The sequence below is a fragment of the Silurus aristotelis genome (assembly GCF_946808225.1).
Source record: "Silurus aristotelis genome assembly, chromosome: 24".
Taxonomy (NCBI): Eukaryota; Metazoa; Chordata; class Actinopteri; order Siluriformes; family Siluridae; genus Silurus; species Silurus aristotelis.
In genome coordinates, this window is record NC_139597.1 from 17,806,067 (window position 1) to 17,830,263 (window position 24,197).

General features: G+C 40.5%; 1 protein-coding gene across 1 annotated transcript; it reads left to right on the top strand.

Moving 5' to 3' along the window:
- Positions 1–1,328: 1,328 nt before the first annotated feature.
- Positions 1,329–23,974, top strand: LOC310719064 (leucine-rich repeat-containing G-protein coupled receptor 5-like). The gene is made up of 18 exons (XM_083528378.1): positions 1,329–1,557; positions 4,322–4,393; positions 6,223–6,294; positions 7,570–7,641; positions 9,645–9,860; positions 10,145–10,216; positions 11,325–11,393; positions 11,468–11,539; positions 14,323–14,394; positions 14,508–14,576; positions 16,534–16,605; positions 16,718–16,783; positions 16,879–16,950; positions 17,987–18,058; positions 19,036–19,161; positions 19,300–19,433; positions 20,961–21,044; positions 21,122–23,974. The coding sequence occupies exons 1-18, from the start codon at positions 1,367–1,369 to the stop codon at positions 22,186–22,188; spliced, it is 2,670 nt and encodes an 889-aa protein (XP_083384504.1). The 5' UTR covers positions 1,329–1,366; the 3' UTR covers positions 22,189–23,974.
- Positions 23,975–24,197: the final 223 nt, after the last annotated feature.

Genomic DNA, 24,197 nt, shown 5'->3' on the forward strand with positions numbered 1-24,197 from the left:
CCTTAAAATTCTATTGAACTTAAAGCTGATGTGCATGTAAATGTAAAATTGTCCACATGACAGTCAAATTAAATGTTCTACAAGTTATTTTTAAATGAAAGCTGAAGTCCATGTAAATGTATAACAGTCCACCTGATGGTTCCTGCCCCCATGTCTCTATCACCTAAGAGTTCCTTTAGGTCCTTGAACTGAAAAACATTGAAGACCCCTGCTTTAGAATATAGTGTACAGATAAACAAGATCAGTGCTTTAAAGGTTATTTTAATGAGCCTTTGACTAGTTTAGGGTCTTTGTATTAGAAATCTGGCACACCTGGTTCGTTATATGAGAACACCATATGCACCAATACCAAAACCATAGGCATCAATACAGAGCTAGAGTTCTTTTGCTGTTATAATACTCTCCACTCTTCTGGGAAGGCTTTCCACTAGATTTTATTTAGGGCATGGCTGTGAGTATCTGTGATCATTCATATACAATCACATTAGTAATACCAGACTCTGACGTTGAGGAGATGAGGATGTCTGGGATTCAGTTGGCATTTCAGGTCATCTCAAAGGTGTTCGGTGGGATTGAGGAGATCAGGACCTCTGCAGAACGCTCCTGTTCTTTACATTAGGACCTTAAAAGACCATGCCTTCATAGAGCTCGGTTTGCGCCAGAAAACTATCATGCCAGGTGAAGGAAAATTTTTATGCTTCAAAATATATAATTTTTTTTGTTTTAATTTTCTGTGCTTCAGAACTACAGATGGGTGTGAAGGACAAAGGATGCACATACTTTCAGCTATCTAGTTTGTTCCACTAAAATTTATAATCTGGTATTTAATGGATTGTTGGACCATAAACCTAAAAAAAAAAAAAAAGCCCATCATGGAAAACCAATCATGAAAAAACTGATCACGGAAAGTCTAATGGTTTCCAGTAAACATACCATTAAAAAAACACCTGTTACCTATTAAAGCAGAAACTCTAATGGGTCATAGTGGTCTCCAGTAGAAACCAACATGTGATCTAAAAAATCTACAAGGTGTTCTATTGCTTCTCAAAAAAGAATGGTCTCATGCTACCAATAGAACTAAGAAATGACCAGTACAGACCCACTCGCTTACATTATTACACTTTCCATTAAAATACCAATACACTTCCCATTAAAACCAGTACACATTCGATGAGGATCTACTTTGACCTTCACAAATCCCCAACCAGATCCTGACAGCAGACGCCACCTTCCCACCCAAACGAGGTACGAATTGACGTCACAAGTCGGGACACCCCGGATAAATAGCAGCACGGTTACCTGCGTCTCCGATGCGCGCGCACGATTGCCAACAAACATCCATACACACACTTCCACGTGCGTAGTCATGATGCCGCGTGCGCGTTTAATGCCCGGGCTGGTGGTGCTCCTCCTGTGGTTCTGTGGGTCGCGCGCGCTAATGAGCGGCTGTCCGGTCCGATGTACCTGCGAGCAGGACGGGGTGTATATGAGAGTGGACTGCTCGGACCGAGGACTCATCTCACTCCCGGAGTCCCTCAGCGCGTACACCACTTACCTGTAAGTACCTTTAGACCTCTTATATCTACAGGTATAAGGCTTCATTACATTATATCTATAAAGTATTATTTATTGCATGCCTTATTGCCTATGTGTGTGGATACTGCTGGTAGCTGTAAATTTAAATGGAACGAATAAATCTATCTATCTATCTATCTATCTATCTATCTATCTATCTATCTATCTATCTATCTATCTATCTATCTATCTATCTATCTATCTATCTATCTATCTATCTATCTATCTATCTATCTATCTATCTATCTATCTACACATATGTAAAGCCTTACACATAGATATAAATAGTATAAAGCCTTACACATTTTTGTATCTATCTATCTATCTATCTATCTATCTATCTATCTATCTATCTATCTATCTATCTATCTATCTATCTATCTATCTATCTATCTATCTATCTATCTATCTACACATATGTAAAGCCTTACACATAGATATAAATAGTATAAAGCCTTACACATTTTTCTATCTATCTATCTATCTATCTATCTATCTATCTATCTATCTATCTATCTATCTATCTATCTATCTATCTATCTATCTATCTATCTATCTACACATATGTAAAGCCTTACACATAGATATAAATAGTATAAAGCCTTACACATTTTTCTATCTATCTATCTATCTATCTATCTATCTATCTATCTATCTATCTATCTATCTATCTATCTATCTATCTATCTATCTATCTATCTATCTATCTATCTATCTATCTATCTATCTATCTGTATACATAAATATTTAAGGCTTTATACCATATATATATATATATATATATATATATGTGTGTGTGTGTGTGTGTGTGTGTGTGTGTGTGTGTGTGTGTGTGTGTGTGTGTGTGTGTGTGTGTGTAAAGCTTTATACCATTTATATGTGTAAGTCTTTAAACTATTTAATTATCAATAATATACACATCAAAGTTTACCCCACATTGCTATTAGAGAGGACAAAAGGACAAATTATTTAATTTCACTCTTTACTTACGTCAATATATATATATATATGTTAATTGTTTTTAAACATGTTAGTTAGCTTTAGCGCTACACACCAATTATCGCTTTACACCAATTTACCTGTAAGCCAATCAAAAACCCGATGTAATTCATAGGGTCTTTCAGTTAGTTTTAGCATGAGCTTTTTATCCGAACAAATTCCCAGAAGAGTGGAGCTTATTATAGCAGCAAAAATATCTGTATTAATGCCGATAGTTTGGAAAGGGGCAAGTGGGGGGCATGACAGTCGGGTGTCCACATACTTTTGATTAAACTTTTTGTGTAAATATTTTTTTTAACATTTCCATATTGGACTGCTCAACATTTTGGTATTTCTGTTAGCACTACTTCCTTTACAGGAATTCATCTGGTTTACCCTAAACATGTGGTTGGTTTTAACTGATTGAGGATACAGAACCAGCCAAACCTTGCTCGAGAACCCGACACTGATTCACTGGGATTAGAACCATTAATCTTCTGATCAGACCATCATCAACCATACTGCTGCCCAGAAATTCTCATGAAATCTAACAGTACTCTGGTTACGTTTTAGAGAAAACTTCTGGCAGAAATTTGCTGCCATGTTGTCTAATGTTAAAGGATGGTGCCAGATGTTTATTCACTGTGGCATCAACCTGAATCCCAGCAGGTGTTCTCTCCGTTCCGAGACTCCTCGTGGAAACCTGATCCGCCTCTAGCGAGCCAGATTTACATTTGTGTAATCGAACACTGATTCTTGTGCCATTGATCAGACCGTCTTTTTCAGCCCCTTGGCATTTTACAGAATGAACTTGAGATGCAGTTTTGACAGACGAAAGTCTCACATTTGTCGTGAAGCCCGACTGGAAGCCTCTTTATTTTCCTCATCCAGGCCAAGGAGCTCCTTTCGGCTATGCATTTAATTGGAGCGGCCGCGGTAAACAAACAAAGCGGCTATCTGTTCCTCTGCTCGCTTTGTGTACCTTCGCAGACACCGTGACTCCACAAACCAGCAGGCTATTCATGATGGGTCCAAAGGAATGAGGCCGATAGAGTTACGAAACTGCGTGCTACCTAACAATTTTATCCATCTGATAAGATTGATAGGTATCCTACAACTTCACCTAGACACAGTAAGCCACCTGGCAGAAAGGCCTCCTTTTGTACAGTTTGTTCGGGGGACAAGACAGTCTTCGGGCAGCAGAGCTCAATAAGCGAGAGACAAGGGACGAGAGTGACCGTCCACTTCTTTTCTTCTTTTGAAAAGGTATCCCTGCCTCTATGCACGTCAGCTGCCCTGTAATTTATTTCACCCTCCCTGCCTCCTGCAGCCTGGATACTTTAGACCCTTGGGAAAGACATTAAGCTATGAAATTGCCTTCTTTTACTCTTGCCGGACTTTCTCCAAGCTCCCTCGGCCTCGCATTAAGCCTAATTATGCAGCTGCCGCATTGTTGATTAGAGTCAATCAAGTTTTCTTAGAAGGCTTCTTTCACCGGGAATCCCCTTACACGCCACTTTGGCTGTGAAGATTCCCTTTTTCTAATCCGTATTGTGATGTGAAGAATTCTGTAAATGGAAAAAAAAATTTCTTTCTATTCAGGGATTAATGGCAACGCTGCTTGTTGGCCATACGAGTTTGGATTCTGATCATGTGATACATATACTAGTCCTGTGGCTAAAATATGTACCTTCATTTGCTTTTACTTGCCAAGAAATGGATATTCGATCTAAACTGACTGATTTAATATTCCTTTATCCCCTTGTAGCGATCTGAGCATGAACAATATAAGTCATCTGCCCAGCAACGCTTTCACCACACTTCACTTCCTGGAGGAGCTGTAAGTATATTCTAAATATCCTCAACCACACACTCATCTTTTGGTTTTCACAAGAGTCTAGGGAAGAAAGAACTCGGGAAGTGAAATTGGAAATAAGGAGATACAAGATTTCTTGAAAAATCCTTCTTGTAAATGTCCTCGTAAGTGTGAAACCAAATCAGTTTCCTTTGTCAGCTGTTGTGAAATGAAACAAACAAAACAGATATTAAATCCACACTATTATATTTGAGCTCGTGCAGTTTGCTACAGATGCAGTTTGCAAGCTCTGACTAGTACGCTCTCTGACCGTCAAATCAAAGGACATAAAAATGCTGACGTTATCGTACATTCGCTAGTGGGCCTCAGAATGACCAAATCGCCGTCTGAATGGTGCTAACAACATAGATTTCAATTTATCAAGTGCCAATAAATGAATGACAATAAGTCTGTCATTACAATAATAGGAACAAATGCGATATGTCTAGATTAAAAACTTTCTTTCGGCTTCTCCCATTAGGGGTCGCCACAGCGGATCATCCGTATTCGTGATCCGCATGTCCAATTTGGCACATGTTTTTATGCTGGATGCCCTTCCCAACGCAACCCTACCCATTTATCCGGGCTTGGGACCGGCACTAAGAGTGCACTGGCTTGCGCAACCCTAATGGCTGGGTTCGGTTCCCTGACCGGGAATCGAACCCGGGCCACGGTGTGAGCGATGAGAGCACCAAAGCCTAACTACTAGACCACCAGACTACAATGCACAAATGTTTTTGGGCTGGTTCACAGAATTATCCATTTGATAGCCGTAATACCGTCTTTGTCCCTACTGTACCCTTTTTCAACCTTCGGTCTGAGCCACCAGCTAGAACGAACAGGTAGCAACAATTTATTACGGAAAACAAATTCTCCCATGCGTGTTTGCTCAGGTGTAGTGTCTGTGCTCTCGTGTTTGTCCAGGGCAAACTGCCCACTTCTGCGTACAAGCTGACCAATTTCTCGGAAGCCCCCCGAAACAAGCCGAGAAGCGCTTTTCCAATCTGTTAGCAGCATCTGGACGGATGCCCTTATTCATTATCATGTTTCTTTCCCTGCACCGATGCCCCTGCAAACGGACAAGCTACAACATCTCTGTGCAACAAATGGCACGGGTCTGTTAGAATGCGGACCCTTTGGTATACAGGGTACACGCAGACCTTTGGCCTCCCTCTTGTCGTGTTTCTTGAGACGCCGCGGAATTTAACATCGGCGCACGTTGGCGGGAGCGAAGTCGATCCCGAGAGGTGAAACAGGATACTAGCGTGTAGAAAATCGTTCTCTAACAAGTGTCAAAAATAAGAGCGATCATCGGTCTTTTGATGACGCATTGATATACAGTGAAACTTTTAACCCTATCAAAAAGACAGGCAGGATTTAATCGCAGCGTAGTAAAAATGTTGCTACAAATATCTTGTTTTTCTCCTGTAGTCTTTACTGTCGTTATTCTAAATACCGTTACGTTACCTAGTTTGTCGCATAGAAACTAAGGACCATGCATGTGTCCCTCAAAAACCATGAAGACTATGTGTCTCTAGATTTTTGTCAAAAATGTGGCCTCAATTCTACATACATAAAATGTTCAGACTGAACAAGCCCATTAAGTTTGAATCTACATTAACTATTGTACTGTAGTTAACTACAGTACAACTGTCACTTGAAGACATACTGTATAGGGGAAGTTCATTCCACCACCTTGATGCGGGAAAAGAGAAAAGCCTTGAAGTATAAGTATTACAGTATTGAAGCCGACATCACCATCAAAAACCTGTAAACATAGATGAAACCTTTAGACTGATCTCCTCTTTTCACAGGCGACTAGCGGGAAACGATTTGACGGACATCCCTAACGGAGCATTCGATGGCCTTGTCAAACTCAAAACACTGTGAGTGAGCCATATAGCATTCTTCTTCTTCTTATGCTTGCCTGTGTGTTAAGCCGTTGGATCAGTGGATCAATATTAAGTGCCCCGAAAATTTGCTTCTAGCAAAAGAAACTAGCATTTTGCATTTAGTATTTGGACCCCAATGCATCACCGTTTTACAGATTAGAATCAGGAGCATTTCTATGTATGCTGTCTATTCTTCTTGTCCGACATGCTGACAGTGAGCATGACCAAAGATTCTCAGCTGACCGTAGCACATGATGCTAACTGTAACTGTATGAAGTTTAACTGCTTCGTTTTAAGAGACGGTCTAAGAAACAGCTTACAATACAGCTTGTTATAAGCGTCAGTTATTTCAAATTATTTTCGAAAAATTCCAGTGGTGGACAAAGTACACAAACTATATACTTAAAGAAGAGATCTACTCGGTAAAATATTACTTCAGTTAAAAATTGCTCTATTTAAACTTTCACTTGAGCGAATCTACAAAACTATTTGCCTTCAAATGTACTGAAGTATACAAAGAACTATGAATTATTATGGCTATGATGTTCCTATTATTAGTTTTGTCACAAGACTCTTTGCTTAATCAACTCAGTTGATGTGAATAGACTCTGTTACTCTTTGTTTGCAGACACCTGGTCAAATGTATAGTGTGTCTTTTTGAGCTCTATTGGGAAGATGTTCTACTAGATTTTGGATTGTGCTTATGGATTTTTGTGTTTATCAGCCACAAGGGTGTTAGTAAGGTCAGGTAGTGATGTAGGTGAGGTAAGGAGGCCTTCCAATTCATTCCAAAGGTGTTCAATGGCTTTGCTCAAGGGCCTGAAAGTGGTAGATAGGCAATATTGAAGTTTGAACTTCTGCCATTCTGGTCAGTAACTCAGAGCTTTAACTACAGAGCCACCAATACACAGCTTAATTTACCTCCTGTTGTGACCACATGACCAACTCCTGGTTCAAAACTCCTGGATCTATATCTTTATATATGATATTTAGTTTCATTAAGTCTAGAAAGAAACCTCTAGACTGAAACAGGGAGCACTACAATGTTATAAAAAAACATGGCCAATAGGATGTGCTGACAAAATCCTGAGTCTAACCCTGGTATCTTCTAGAATGATCTTAATTGGTGTCTTCCTTTGGCTGGTTTAATTTTACTGTTCTTTTCTTCAACCTTCTTTGGACCTTGATGCTCTCTCTCTTGTGCTCTGTCTGTCTCTCTCTCTCTTTTTTTTTTTTTTTTTTTGCCTACCCTCACACATTCCCACACAGAATGCTCCAAAACAACCAGCTTCAGGAGGTCCCCCGGGAGGCCTTTAAGAGCTTGCAGAACCTTCATTCATTGTGAGTACATAAGGTCACACATCACATATGGCTTAATGTCTTTCAGACACACTCGTTCTTTTCTCTCTTTTGGTTCTTGTTTTGGTTACACATTGACCCCCCTCCCAGTGCCAAGGCTCCATTCATTATCATATGAAACAGAAGGCTTTAATGGGGACTTAGGAGAGAGTGCTACAAAAGAGCGGACCCTTAGACTTCGATCAAATGAATTCAGTCCTCATGAGGCCTCAACTTTGATCAGTTTAAACAAAAAGAAAAGACGGAGAAAGGTTAGTACAGGACGGAGGCTGAATGAAGATCTTTCAATGCATTTGTGCCAGAACCCATCTGCTTGCTTTATCGCACTCTCATCAGCTTCTTCGGTCTCGAATGCGTGCAAACTTGTCTGCCCCGAGTTCATGGTAATCCATAAGCGCTGTTCTGTACAGCGCTCTGCCTGGCGAAGGGAACAGGGTGGTCTTTGTTTGGGCGTGTTGTCTCTTTGGGTATTTTTGTTAATAGTTGTCAGGGACAAGACAAAATGCTTCCTTTTCTTTAGCCTTTTTTGTCTTAGTGGTCAAAATGAGGCGAGTAGGGTGAGTCGCAGTCGTGGAGTGGAGATAAGCTATCGGGTTGCTGAGTGAAAGTCTTCAATACAGTGCTTCCTTACAATGTCCGTCTATTGTTGTATTTCAAGTCAAGTCAAGAGGCTTTTATTTTCATTTTACCCATATATAGCTGACACAGTACACAGTGAACTAAACTGTTTCCCCAGAACTACATAAACAACATAGAGCTACATCAGAGCTACATAGAGCTACATCAAACAACATAGATCTACGTGACAGAATGCAGAGCTAAGGACTAAAGTAAAGACTACAGTAACTTGTCCTAGCAAGATAAAGTGTATCGTCTGCCAACTGCCATAAATGAAAAGGATACCAGTCGCAAAGTATCCTTGTTTTCAGGTAACCAAATGGAACTGGTAGATTTTACATTTAAAGCATTTGAGCAGAGAACGTTTAAGGGCCTTGCTCAAGGGTCCAGCAGTGGCAGCTTAGTGGTGGTGGGATTTGAACCTGTGCCATTCCAATTCAAAGTCTATTGCCTTAACTACTGGCACCTACCACCTCCTACCAGAGCAGTAAATAAGATGTTGGACATCTCATTGGAACATCCTTGGTTCAAATCTTAGCACCACCAAGCTCCTCTTGTGGGCTCTTGGGCAAGGTCCTTAAGCCTCAACTGCTAAGTTGTATAAATAAGATAAATGTAAGCCACCTTGGATAAGGGCATCTGCTAAATGCTGTAAATGTCAATGCTATTTTGACCACATATTGGTATTAACTTAAATAGATAAATATTATTGTTACAATCCAATTTAAACGACTGTTATATTTAATAAAAAAGATAGAAAACAGCTTCATACTCATCACATGTACTTTACAGCATAGGGAAATTTATTGTTTGCATATTTTAGCGATGTTAGGTAGCTGGAATCAAAACGCAGGTTCTGGCATGTTACAATGCCCCTGGAGCATAGGGGGTTAGGGGTCTTGCTCAAGGACGCCAAAGGTGGCAGTTTAGCTATACCAGTGCTTGAACCCCTGACCTTTCTATCAGTAACCGAGTCTTAAACAATGAGCTACCACCTCATGGAATGACACAGGAAAAAATAAACACTAAGGCAATGCAAACCTTTTACAAACATCTCATGATGGTTCGATGCAAGGAGGTCTTACGAAACGTTCAGTTTTAGGAACTCCTAATTATTCCTGGGACGATTATCCACAAGTGGAAAGTCCTTGTGAGATTTCTGATCAGAGAGTCATAAGTTTATTGATGAGAGTAGCTCAAGAGCTGAGGACCCCTCAGAAAGAGCTCTTGGTACAGTTGTCACAGAGAAAACAATAGGCAATGAACTCCATTGCCATGGGCACTGATATGCTCACCTCGGACGGCTTCATTATTGAACAAAAGGCATGTTAAAGCAGAGATATTGACTTTCATTTTCTTTCCACTAGACGATTAGATGCCAACCACATCTCCACAGTACCGCAAGGCTGTTTCGATGGCCTGTCCTCCTTGCGCCACTTGTGGCTGGATGACAACGCTCTGACCGAAGTACCAGTCAATGCCCTGCGTACGCTTTCCTCCCTGCAGGCGATGACCTTCGCCCTCAACAACATCACTCACATCCCGGACCGAGCATTTGCCAATCTTTCAAATCTGGTGGTTCTGTAAGTTCTTACAAAGTTTTTGTTTCTTCGCTGAACATATGTCCAAACATGAAGAAACACAACTGACAACTTTTGTAGGACAAGAAAAACAGCGTGTAGAAAAAAACGGTCGCACAAAACTGAATAAAAAACTGGGCCCAGGGTTTTTTTATAGTCTACTTTGCAGTTCAGGGTGACACCAGGCACAATAAAGGACGTGTAGAAGAAGTTATTTATTTATTTTTCTCTCTTTCATTCAGAGGGGTGAGTGTATCTGATTGTTCTCTCTGTCTGTCTCACTGCAGGCATCTCAATAACAACAGAGTGCTGTCACTGGGAAAACAGAGCTTTGATGGACTACGGAGCCTGGAGACTTTGTGAGTTGACCTCTCATTAACATGCAGCAAACGTTTCCTGGTTTCTGATTCTCTGATTTACAAGATAACGTTTCAGCTTCAGTAGATTAAGTCTTTGGGGGGGATTGCAAACCTGGAATTTTTGGAGCCTTTTCCATTTACATTTCTGGTATCTGGCAGACGCCCTTATCCAGAATGAGTTACAGTCATCTCATACAATAGAGCAGTTGTGGGTTAAGGGCTTTGCTCAAGGGCCCAGCAGTGGTGACTTGGTGGAGCTGGAATTTGTAACTTCCGATTAGAATGTCTTAACCCCCAAGCTACCACTTCCTGGCCAAATTATCCCACTTCCAATGATTTCCCCATTACTTTATCATGACTTAAAACTTTATTTTCCAATCAGTATTCTGTCAAATAATAATTTTTCTAGCTTTTTTTGTCTTTTTCTTGTGTGGGTCATTTTTGACTGTTGTACAGTCTGACATTTTGATACCTGAGATCCTACAGTGTGACATGGGGATCATGTTTGAGCAGTCTGACAAGCAACAATCACAAAGGACTATGAAAATCGCACAGTGCGCATCTGGCATTACAGTTCTTGGTTCTGACCCTGGATAATGAGTTGGTTTATAGGTAGTTTATTGTCAGTGACCCACTTGCCCCCCTGCCTTTTGTCACCGTAAGTAACAAGAAAAGTTTGGGGTTTGAAAGCAGAGAGCTTGCGATTCATACTACAGCTACAATAAATATTTTGCGCAGTGCTGGATTAAGGCTAACAAAACAACAATACTGTGCTCTAAAATGCTGGAATACTCATGGAGCTCATTAGTGTGCATTTTTACATAGTCTGAACATCAGCAATAGACCAAATGGAATGTCCCAAAAACTTCTGATCTCCTCATACAGTGACAAAGTTCTGATTGGAAGTTTTTCTGACAGCTAAATGGAAGTCTACAGAAACCCCTAGTACTGATAACCACTCTTTACAAACGTGGTGAACAACCCTTATCATTGGACAGTCTTTTTGTTTTAACCTCTACTTCTCCACTATAGCTTGAAGTCAGGTATGAAATCAGCCTCTTGCACAAAAGCACAATTTGCGATCCAAATCTATGTGCTGTATCGACAGGGATTTAAACTACAACAGTCTGGAGGAGTTCCCCGTTGCTATCAGGACCTTGAGGACCTTAAAGGAGTTGTAAGTATGCCCTGTAAGTGCCTGTTTTTTTCATTAGTTTCACCAGGTCTACATGTTTACTCTTTTGTTTGCAGGGGCTTTCACAACAACAACATCAAGTCCATCCCTGAGCAGGCCTTCATCGGAAACCCTTCCCTCTTAACAATGTAGGTCTTTATGCACTAGGTGATCCTTTATGCTATTTATCCATTGCAATACCAATAAATAATTTAACGCTGACATCATTCTTGGACGATGGGTATTTTAAAATGTTTGGCCACAGAATTTCCAGGTTATTAACAAACACAAGTATTAGCAGTGAATAAAATATTGGGTGTTCTTTCCTTCTTTCTTTGTTTCTTTGTTTCTATCTTTAAACAATACAATGTGTTTGGGTTTGTTATTATGTTGGAAAACTGCTTTTCAGCCCAGTTTCTAAAGGGAGGGGCTTCAGAATGTCACAGTATATGTTGGAATCCATGTTTCCCCCAATGAACCGCAGCTCCACAGTAGCAGCAGCATTCATACAGCCCCAAGACACAATTTTCTTGGTTCCCCTCACCAGGGCGTCACCACACATGCTGAATACCATCTGAGCCAAACAAGTTTATCTTAGCCTCATAAGACCACAGGACATGGTTTCAGTAATTCATGGTCTTGGTCAGGTCGTCTTCAGCAAACTGTTTGCAAGTTTTCTTGTGAGCAGCTTCAGAAGAGGCTCCTTCTGGGGCGACGGCCTGCAAACCGACTTTTTTGCATGAAGAATACACGTGATGGACCCTTGCAAGGTCTGTTCCGAGTGGAAACCGTTTTGGAAAACCTCTGTATGACTCTGGCTACTGTACTGTAACTCAGTTTCAGGGTGTTACTGATCTTATAGCCTTGGCATCTTTGTGGGGAGCAACAATTCAAATTCTCAAATCCTCTTCACCATGAGTTGCCGAGTTGAACCAGTGCTGATCCAGTGGTCAGTATGAGAGGATTGTACTCAAAGCACCCAAATTTAACTGCTCTAATACAAGATACACAAATTTGTATGGGCCTGTCAAGCAAATAAAAAAATGAACATGATGAATAGGACATATACGCCTTACAGCCGTTATCACTTGGACTCACTTTTGTTGCGAGCTACAGTGGGTACGGAAAGTATTCAGACCCCCTTAAATTTTTCACTCTTTTTTATTTTGCAGCCATTTGCTAAAATCATTTAAGTTCATTTCTTTTCCTCATGAATGTACACATAGCACCCTATATTGACAGAAAAACACAGAATTGTTGACACTGTTGCAGATTTATTAAAAAAGAAAAACTGAAATATCACATGGTCCTAAGTATTCAGACCCTTTGCTCAGTATTTAGTAGAAGCCCCCTTTTGATCTAATACAGCCATGAGTCTTTTTGGGAAGGATGCAACACGTTTTTCACACCTGGATTCAGGGATCCTCTGCCATTCCTCCTTGCAGGTCCCCTCCAGTTCTGTCAGGTTGAATGGTAAACGTTGGTGGACAGCTATTTTTAGGTCTCTCCAGAGATGCTCAATTGGGTTTAAGTCATTGCTCTGGCTGGGCCATTCAAGAACAGTCACGGAGTTGTTGTGAAGCCACTCCATCGTTATTTTAGCTGTGTGCTTAGGGTCATTGTCTTGTTGGAAGGTAAACCTTCAGCCCAGTCTGAGGTCCAAAGCACTCTGGAGAAGGTTTTCGTCCAGGATATCCCTGTGCTTGGCCGCATTCATCTTTCCCTTGATTGCAACCAGTCGTCCTGTCCCTGCAGCTGAAAAACACCCCCACAGCATGATGCTGCCACCACCATGCTTCATTGTTGAGGCTGTACTGGACAGGTGATGAGCAGTGCCTGGTTTTCTCCACACATACCGCTTAGAATTAAGGCCAAAAAGTTCTATCTTGGTCTCATCAGACCAGAGAATCTTATTTCTCACCATCTTGGAGAACTCCATGCGGGTTTTCATGTGTCCTGCACTGAGGAGAGGCTTCCGTCGGGCCACTCTGCTATAAAGCCCCACTGGTGAAGGGCTGCAGTGATGGTTGACTTTCTACAACTTTCTCCCATCTCCCGACTGCATCTCTGGAGCTCAGCCACAGTGATCTTTGGGTTCTTCTTTACCTCTCTCACCAAGGCTCTTCTCCCCCGATAGCTCAGTTTGGCCGGTCGGCCAGCTATAGGAATGGTTCTGGTCGTCCCAAACGTCTTCCATTTGAGGATTATGGAGGCCACTGTGCTCTTAGGAACCTTAAGTGCAGCAAAAAATTTTTTGGAACCTTGGCCAGATCTGTGCCTTGCCACAATTCTGTCTCTGAGCTCTTCAGGCAGTTCCTTTGACCTTAATGATTCTCATTTGCTCTGACATGCATTGTGATCTGTAAGGTCTAATATAAACAGGTGTGTGGCTTTCCTAATCAAGTCCAATCAGTATAATTAAAAATTTCTGGACTCAAATGAAGGTGTAGAACCATCTCAAGGATGATCAGAAGAAATGGAGAGCACCTGAGTTAAATATATGAGTGTCACAGCAAAGGGTCTGAATACTTAGGACCATGTGATATTTCAGTTTTTCTTTTTTAATAAATCTGCAAAAAGGTCAACAATTCTGTGTTTTTCTGTCAGTATGGGGTGCTATGTGTACATTCATGAGGAAAAAGAAATGAACTTAAATGATTTTAGCAAATGGCTGCAATATAACAAAAAGTGAAAAATTTAAGGGGGTCTGAATACTTTCCGTACCCACTGTATTTGAACAATAATGGATGTTGAGTTCTTTTCAGAGGACAGTAAATCTGTACTGCTATACAAGCTGCACATTGACTACTCTAAAACATTTCCAAGTTTTATTTCTATAGTATTGTGACTATATAAGATGCTCTATATATTTATATATGTTTTTATTATATATATATATATATATATATATATTTTTTTTTTTTCCTGACAGATTCTTCTACGACAACCCCATTCAATTTGTCGGTCAGTCCGCTTTCCAGCACTTGCCAGAGCTCAGAACACTGTGAGTGAAGCTACAATTAAAATCAATTGACCCTTTTTTTAAATGATTTGTCTTCATAATAAAATTTCAGCAATGACTTCTCCACCGACTTTTCCCCTTTTTGTTGCCTTTAGGTCATTAAATGGAGCAGCGGATATCACGCAGTTCCCAGATCTCACAGGCACACATAGCCTGGAGAGGCTGTGAGTTTCCACTGCTGTCTGAAACCATTATTTTTTTTTGGATAGTTTACAGTTTACTGTTTAACTTCTTTTGCGGTACCTCAAAAATACGGACATTTCTGAACAATCCGATTTGCTGGAAATATAATATTAGTCGCAATGTGTTTAGTTTGGATGCAATCACAAGTAAAGCGTTCATTATTAAATCCAAATTAAACATGAAACTAGGCTATGACTAAGAACTAGGAAGCAAGTATACACTACATTGGCCATCATTTGTAGACAACTGACCGTAAAATTGGTATGTGCTTTTTCTTTTATGTGGCGCTAGAATAACTTCCACTTTTCTGGGAAGATGTTCCACAAGATTGTGGAGTGTTCTTGTGGAGATTTGTGCTTATTCATTCACACAGGGTTTCAATACATCCTAAAGGTGTTCAATAACTTTTGGTCTTCCACTTTAAACCATATGAACCAGATCTTCATGAAGCTAATTTTGTGCACAGGGGCATTGTCATGCTGGAACAGGTTTGGGGATCGTAGTTCGAGTGAAGCGGAAATGTAATGCATCAGTATCCAACGACGTCCGATTCAATTTGTGGGAACAGTTTGAGGAAGAAACACAAATGGCTGAAAAAGTCTGGAGTTCCAAAACATCCATCCATAAAGTTGACCATGTCCAGTTTTCCTGGGATGGACTCTGAAATCACTGCATCCCTAACCAGGATAAATCAGTTACACAAAATACTCCAATAGATACTACATTCATTAGCCTTTGATGCCCGAGGAGTTAGAAGGAACATACCTGGAATTCACTTCATCTCCTAGACTTAAGGAAATGTGAGCATATGCATAATTCATTAAACGTTTTGGGTTGAACATGAAAACTTACACTGGAAAAAAAACAACTGGCTTATATGTGTATGGTGAAGCATGGTGGTGGAAGCGTTGTGATACAAGGATGCTTTTCAGCAACAGGGATGGAGTGAAAGAGATCAAAATTGATGGATGAATTCAAACAAATACTGAAAAGTCCTTAAAGAAAATCTTTTCTATTGTAAAAACACTGAGTGACGGTTCATCTTTTAGCGTCACAGTAACCCAAAGATTACAGTCAAGACAATGCTGGAGTGGCTTTAGGACAAGTCTTCGAATGTCCTTGAGTGGTTCAGCAAATCATAGGCTTTTCTACTCTGTAAAACGTCTGCGGTCTGAGTAGAGATCCGAAGATGGCAGGTCACAGATACTCTATTTAGTCTGAATGAGTTTGAGAGGATCTGGCGTGAAAAATGGGAGAAATTTCCATATCCAGGTGTGTGGAGCTTCAGACAATAGCTGCTGCAAAGTATTGAATTTAGGGATATCTCAAATTGAATTTGTCTTTGTCACATACACAACTGTATGACTGATTTGTGGCATAAATAAATAAATAAATAAATAAATAAATAAATAAATAAATACGTTAATTAATTAATAAATTAATAAATATCAAGCAAAATACATAAATGAAAAAGTAATATATAAATAAAATACAATTAATAAAAAATAATACAACAAAAATCAGAAGGATGAAATAGAAAAAAGATACAAATGGAAATAGAATATACAAAATGAAAGATTTTCACTTTTGACTTTTTTTTGTTTAAAAAATAAAATACAAAAATTTCCAATTATTATTATAGATTACTGGGTGTAGATTGATGGCCTAAATTTGTATATAAATATATTGTGAATTTGTATATTAATATATTATGATATATATTATGATTAAATAATGCAATGAAGCATTAAAACACTGATCGCTGAATACTTTTCATATCAGCTTTCCATAGATCGATACCCGGTCTGATTTTCTAGCGAACTTGTAGAATCAGAAATGATTTTTCTCTATTTGGCATCCACACTGCTTTTTCCTGACCTGCTTGCTTTCTGAAACCATGTAATCGGAATGAAACGAGGTGCTTGTCTCTGTGTTCAGCGCTATCACGGGTGCGAGAATCACATCTCTGCCTAGCGAGGTGTGCGAGCAGCTTCCCGACCTTCAGATGCTGTGAGTCGTCTTCCAAATCATATCCAATCATCCCTTCTTAGATCTACTACAACATTCAGAATGGGTTAACAATATTTCAAGGGTTATAGTGTAACTATTATTTTCTTTCTAGAGATCTTTCCTACAATCGGATCCAATCCCTGCCCAGTCTGCAAGGCTGCAAAAAGATTCAAAAGATGTGTGTATGAATGAAAGTCAGACGTTTTTTTTTCACGTCTAGTTGATATAATGACCTGAAGTGCACTATCAATAATCCGTGTTTGTCTTTGATAGCGATCTCCATCATAACCAGATCCATGAGCTGCGAGCAGATACGTTTCGAGGTCTACCTTTACTCAAGTCCATGTAAGTATGTATGAGAGGTCTATATTTTGTGTGGCACGCCATCAGGGCCAGCAAGGCCTTTCTTTGCTGGCCTGAACTCTATAAGAATCACTGATTTGGGTTTGAATATAGTTTTGTCCATGAATATGCATTAAAATTATTTCAGATATTATTTAATTTCATAGCGTTTCTCTTGGGTGCGCTGCTGAGCGTAATTCGATGTTAGAGTTTCCAGCCAATCGGATTTCAGCCGCCACATCACCTGTTGCTCTTTTTAGCTTCAAATTCATGTTACTTCGGAGACTTACCAATCAGACTGCGATTAAGACACTCCGAGGCCCCCTAGAGGGCATCCGAGGATGTCTGCCTTTTCACATCCTTTGATTGGACGGTCAGAGAGCGCTCTAGTCAGAGCTCCCAACCCGCATCTGTAGCAAACTGCGCGAGCTCATATATATTCGTACGGATTTAATATCTGGTTTGACGTTCCACTACGGCTGATGGAGGAGAAGAAATCGATTAGGTTGGAACAAAAATACACAATTTTAAGGTTGTGCAGCTGTAGCTCCAGTGACAGGAGATTTTCCTGTTTTATGGTATTTAATTTCGGTGTATGAGATTCCTGTCTGTGATGCAGCGCTCAGTTATACTGCACTTCTCAATAATATTCATGCTTTTTATAACTGTGATGTCATGATGCTATTAAAAGGTGGATCGATTCAGGTAGGACACCACTGAAGGCCACACACTACCTCTGCTGAAATAGTTTTATAATGTTCAGGTCTTGGGTTTGACCCTTGATCAGAGCTTTAGTGATTGAAAGTATTGTGGATGAATGTGAAAAAAGGTTTAGGCAGGCTAAAGGAATGTTGTTGCTCCTGCAGGAAGGATTAGAGAATACACACATCCCGTGTTTTGTACAAGTCTATGAATATGATGTACATGATGAAATTTGAAAAGACAGATCGTTTTTTTTAATAAGTGGACGAATCTTATATGTGTCCATCAATAGAAATGTAAAAGAAAAGTCTTAATATATATTTTTTTTTTGTTATAGAGGCTTGGCCTGGAATAAGCTGTGCACTGTGGACCCGCTTTCGTTCTCAGAGCTGCCAGCTCTCACCAAACTGTGAGTTCCAGTAAACACACACACACACACACACACACACGCACACACACACACACACACACACACACACACACACACACACACACCCCTTTATTGATGACAATACCATTCAGTCATGAACTGAAAAATATAAAAAAATGTGGATTTGGATATTATTTGGATAACATTCCCATATAAAGTATGGATTCTGAGACAACAACAACAACAACAACTTGTGCTCTAATGGTGTGAACCTTTGCTTTGCTCAGCTTGTTAGGAAGCCGTATCTCAAAATCTTTCAGGTTCCTAGAGTTTCTATTGTGGCGTTATGAGGTTTTAGATCATGAGACGTCTCAAAACTAAGACTCTGTGGCAGCTAAAGCATTTTATAAGTGGATTTGGATTATTTTGTGTGCATTCGGATCATTTTATATGTGGATTCGGGTCATTTTATGTGGATTTGGATCATTATATATGTTGATTCGGATCATTTTATATGTGGATTTGGGTCATTTTATGTGCATTTTGATAATTTAATATGTAGATTTGAATCATTTTATGTGAATTTGGATCATTTTACATGTAGATTTGGATCATTTTATATGTGGATTCGGAGCATTTTGTATAGATTCGGGTCATTTTATATATGGTTTTGGATAATCTTATATGTGGATTTGGATCATTGTATTTGAATTTGGATCATTTTGTATGTGGTTTTGGATCATTGTATGTGATTTCGTATCAGTTTGTATGTGGATTTGGATCATTTTATGCTGCTGATTGGTGTTCATTCTCACTGTTTGAGATTCCTGTCTGCAATGTAGCGCTCTGTTCTGGATGGTAATAAGAGGTGGATTGGTTCAGGCAGGACGCCACTGAAGGACCTCCACAGACACCATGAATTTTTGATAGCACTCCTGAATACTCAGATGAACTTCTAAAGAATTTCTGTAATTCATCCTGTGATATATGTACCGACTGTTCATATGTGTTTCCAGTGACCTGACGTCCAATCACCTATCGTCTCTGCCGGTGGTCGAGATGAATGCGTTGACTCACCTGAAACTGGCTGGGAATGCAAACCTCCAGGAGCTCATTTCGGTAGAGAGATTCCCCAGACTAAGGTAAAAAAAACAAAACAATGTCTTGATGTTCATTTTGAAGGGAATTTGGATATTGCTCGCAACTTGAAAGTGCAGATTCTGATGCAACTTAATTGACAGATGTTCCTTTAACTCATGATCTATGTTGGACTTAACTAGGGTCATGGAGATGCCTTCTGCGTTCCAGTGCTGTGCTTTCCTGGACTGTGAGAAGAATGCGGCCGGTTGGGAGAAAGACAAGAACAGCAGCGGCAGTGAAATGGGAAGGAAAGGTGGCGTTGTCTTCAACCCAGGTGTCTCCGTCTATCTTTTTCTTTTACACCCATGTTTCTGTTTGAACCATTTTTGGTGTTTATTTGGTATACTATGGTTACTGCTGGTGTTGGTTTCTGGCACTTTCCATGTTCCCAAATTTCCCTTGAGGTTTACTTTTGTTTTGCAATTCAGCTGGTAGATTGAGTTCCTTGCCTCATAGTAAGAGTAACACACACACACACACACACACACACACACACACACACACACACAATAAGAGAACCCTTGCATTATGCACACATACAGGGAGAAAAGTCTTGTTCAAGAAACACACATACACGTACACAGTGAAAAACCCTTAATAAATACACACATACACACACACACACACACACACACACACACACACACACACACACACACACACACACTCAATGAAAGAATACTTATTTTACGTACACAAACAGTAACAAAATCCTTACTCACACACACACACACACACACACACACACACACACACACACACACACACACACACACACACACACAATGAAAAAAATCAATCTACACAGTGAGAATAATGTAGTGGAGTCATTAGTAGCCCATTTAAATAGAGTGAACAATGAACAGCCAGACAGTGGGACAGTGGGACAATGTCCATTGTTAAAAAAACAATAAAAATGTTGTTCAAATAGCTTCGTTACGAAGCTATTTCCTACTGAAAGTCAGCATGAGTAAGACAGAGTACATGTGTGTGAGTGAGAGGGAGGGCAGTGGAGGGGTGCGGTTGCAGGGAGAAGAGGTGGAGAAGGTGGAGGAGTTCAGGTACCTGGTGTCAACAGTGCAAAGTAATGGAGAGTGTGTTAGGGAAGTGAAGAAAAGAGTGCAGGCAGAGTGGAGTGGGTGGAGAAGAGTGGCAGGAGTGATTTGTGATAGAAGAGTATCTGTGAGAGTGAAAGGGAAAGTTTATAGGACTGTGGTGAGACCTGAGATGTTGTATGGATTACAAACAGTGGCATTAAGTAAAAGACAGGAGGTGGAGCTGGAGGTAGCAGAGCTAAAGATAATGAGGTTTTCATTGGGAGTGACGATGATGGACAGGATCAGAAACGAGTTTATTAGAGGGACAGTGCATGTAGGACATTTTGGAGACAAGGTGAGGGAGGCGTGATTGAGATGGTTTGGACATGGGAGGGACATGGGGTATATCAGTAGGAGAATGCTAAAGATGGAGACACATTTGGGGTGAAAGAGGCAGATGTAGAGGACAGGGGGTATGGAGATGGATGATCCGCTGTGGTGACCCCTAATGGGAGAAGCCGAAAGAAGAAGAAGAAGCTCAGAAACTGTTGCATTAGAGACCAGATTTCTTATTAGATATGGTTAAATTCACGACCCCTCATACCCACTACTAATGACCACGTTTGCTAATACCACTCCGTCCGCTTAGCATTAGCATTATATGCCATAGAAATCTAGACTTTTCTCGTATTACTTCATATCATTGAATAAACATGGAAAGCAAAGAAACTAAAGAATAATAAATCAGTTTTTTTCCTCAAAAGGAGACCATGAATTTGAGGACCTTTTTCCAGACCCTGAAGATGACACATCGTCTCATCACTCAATCCAGTGCTCCCCTGCCCCAGGTACTATCAGAACCTCTCTTCATAATGGCATCTTTAGTTTTTATCTTTTTCTCGTCATGTTTTCTCTTTGTGTCCAGGTCCGTTCCAGCCATGTCGGTATCTGTTTGAGAGCTGGCTGGTCCGCTGCGGAGTTTGGATTATCGCCGTCGTGTCCCTGTTTGGCAACGTCATGGTGATGGTATCCGTCTTTCTCTCACCGACATTTTTGTCTCCTGTGAAGCTCTTGGTGGGTTTGCTAGCGCTGGTTAACGGAATGACCGGACTGTGCAGTGGAGTGATGGCCCTTGTCGACCTGCTCACCTTTGGCAGCTTTGCTACGTACGGCGCTAACTGGGAACGCAGTGCGAGCTGTAAACTTACCGGCTTTGTGTCGGTCTTTGCGTCGGAAACTGGCATTTTTCTCTTGACCATGGCTGCTGTGGAAAGAAGCTTCTCTGTGCATAACGGCAAAGCGGCGTTGGATTGCGGAGCATCGAAGGCGCTGGTTAAGCTAGCCGTGCCACTTTGCTTCGTCCTGGGATTAGCAATAACCTCGGTACCTCTCCTGCACATTGCCGAGTACGGTATATCATCACTCTGCCTTCCTGTCCCTTCTGGAGAACATGCCGGTTTGGGTTTGACCGTGGTTCAAGTCCTGCTCAACTCTTTCTGCTACCTGGTCATGACCGTCACCTACACGTGTCTGTACTGTAGCTTGGATAAAGGGGAGCACGACAAGCTCTGGGACTGCTCCATGATCCGCCACGTGGCCTGGCTTCTGTTTGCCAACTGCGTCCTCTACTTCCCGGTAGCATTCCTGTCGTTTTCTGCCCTGCTGAAAATCTCGGCCGTGGGTCCGGACGTGGTCAAATCGGTGCTGTTGGTGGTTGTGCCCTTACCCGCTTGCCTCAACCCCTTGCTTTATGCCCTCTTCAACCCCCATTTCAAAGAGGACCTGGGCCTCTTGCTCAGGCGGACCCAGGTGACGCTGTGGAGGACCCAGCACCTGAGTTTGGCCTCACTCCAATCGGACGACGCCGAAAAGCAGTCCTGTGACTCCACACAAGCTTTGGTCTCCTTCACCAGCTTAAACAAGAGAGCAGCATGTCCGGCCCCAGACCCCAAGCCCCTGCATCTCACCATGCACTGCGTGTGTACATCTTAATGCCACGTGTGAACGATTTTTCAACACAACACTGTAAAAATGTAAATGCATGAACGTGTACGTTATTGCAATCACGAACTGACAAGTGGATATGAGGAGTCCTATGATGTCCTATGCTTTGTTCAGACTTAGAACAGGGTCATAACTGATGGATAATCTTTGTGTCTTTGTTTTTCCATATTTCTTGTCTACACAGACACACACACACACACTTCTCCTTCGTGAGAACACCCCTTTTTAACCGACATTGTAAATACACTGTATCAACCAAAGTTTGTGGACACCCTACCATAAGATTGCTGTGTGCTTCTGGAATGTCCCATATCACATGGTATCCCTGTATCTTGTTAATAATAACCTCCACCCATCTAGGAAGATGTGCTCATTCATCCACAGTTAAGTAAGGTAATGGTGTAGGTGTGGTGACGAGGCCTGGGGGTGCAGTCAGCATGAAAAATCGATCTCAAATCCATCCTCTTTAAAAGGGTTTCTAGCTTTATAGCTCTAAATCTTCCACTCCAAGCCATGGAGCTGGCTTTGTGTACAGGGGTATTGTCATGCTGGAACAGGATGGGGTCTCCTAGTTCAAGTGAAGGGAAAAAGGTAAAGGGATAAAGACGTCCGGTACAATTGTAGTGCGGTCTATCGGCAGGAATCTGGCGATACTATACAGGACTTGCGATACAATATTTTGCAATACTGTAAGCAACATGATATATTGGGATATTTCTTCTCTATATTGCCAAAAGTATTGGGTCACCTGGTCATAAGTACGGTACGTGATTTTTGGGCATCGCATTCCACATTTAGCCCCAATTTGCTCTTCTAATTCCCTTCACTCTTCTGGGAAGATGTTCCACTAGATTTTGGAGTGTGCTTATGGATATTTGTGTTCATCAGCCACAGGGGTGTTATGAAAGGGAGGTACTGATGTAAGTAAAGAGACCTCGGGTGCAGTCAGCATTTACATTCATCCCAAAGGTGTTCAGTAGGGAGGAGATCAGAGCTCTATAGCAGCAAGATCTTCCTCTCCAAAGCATGTAAACCAGATCTTCAAGGAGCTCACTTTGTGTACAGGGGCATCGTCATGCTGGAACAGGTTTGGGTTTCCAAGTTCAAGTGAATCTAAAATTTTATTAGAGCGCCATCTAAAGACATCCTGAACAATTGAGTGCCTCCAGATTTGTGGTAACAGTTTGGAAAAGAACCACATACAGCAGGAAAGGTGCCCCAAAACTTTTGGCAATATAGTGTATACATATATAGTGCCAATATCCAATATTTTGTCCAAATAATGTGTAATATACATACATCTGCAGCTCTACAACATAAAATACTAAAATTACACAAATATTACATTAAAACTGTATATTTTAAAATAATCATTAACACATACAATATTAATAAATCACATCAACAATGACAATGAATTTTCATGTGAATTCTCAATGAAATTTCACAGATTTGTGGACGTATCTGAAAATGATTCTCGGGATTCATTTTGGGCTTTTTTTCTGTGTCACTTACTGCCTTTATCGTAAAATGCATTTTTTTATATTCATCTTTGTTTTTATTTATATGATGTTTATGTTAATATGAATGTACAGTGTTGGTGTAAACTGTGTACTCTGCACATAGGGACTCTAAAAGATGTAGAATTAAGAATGATGTGTTTTATAAATATAATGTGAATGTGGAACATTTTAGTGTCCAGAGTCATGTGTGTATATATAATGTGTGTTTTTATACCTTAAATATATATCATTTAATAAAGATGTATAAAAAAGATGAAGGGGGTGTGAACTGAATAATTAAAAACAATGTTATGGGAAGTGTGCTGAGAAAGAAAGAAAGAAAGAAAGAAAGAAAGAAAGAAAGAAAAAGAAAGAAAGAAAGAAAGAAAGAAAGAAAGAAAGAAAGAAAGAAAGAAAGAAAGAAAGAAAGAAAGAAAGAAAGAAAGAAAGAAAGAAAGAATCTACAAAAAGAAAGAAAGAAAGAAAGAAAGAAAG

Bases quoted from the DNA above. Each gene is read 5' to 3' on its own strand.
- LOC310719064 (XM_083528378.1), top strand. From the start codon at position 1,367: ATGATGCCGCGTGCGCGTTTAATGCCCGGGCTGGTGGTGCTCCTCCTG. The intron at 4,394-6,222 runs GTAAGTATATTC...CTCTTTTCACAG, and splicing joins CTTCACTTCCTGGAGGAGCT to GCGACTAGCGGGAAACGATT. The intron at 19,434-20,960 runs GTGTCTCCGTCT...TTTCCTCAAAAG, and splicing joins TGGCGTTGTCTTCAACCCAG to GAGACCATGAATTTGAGGAC.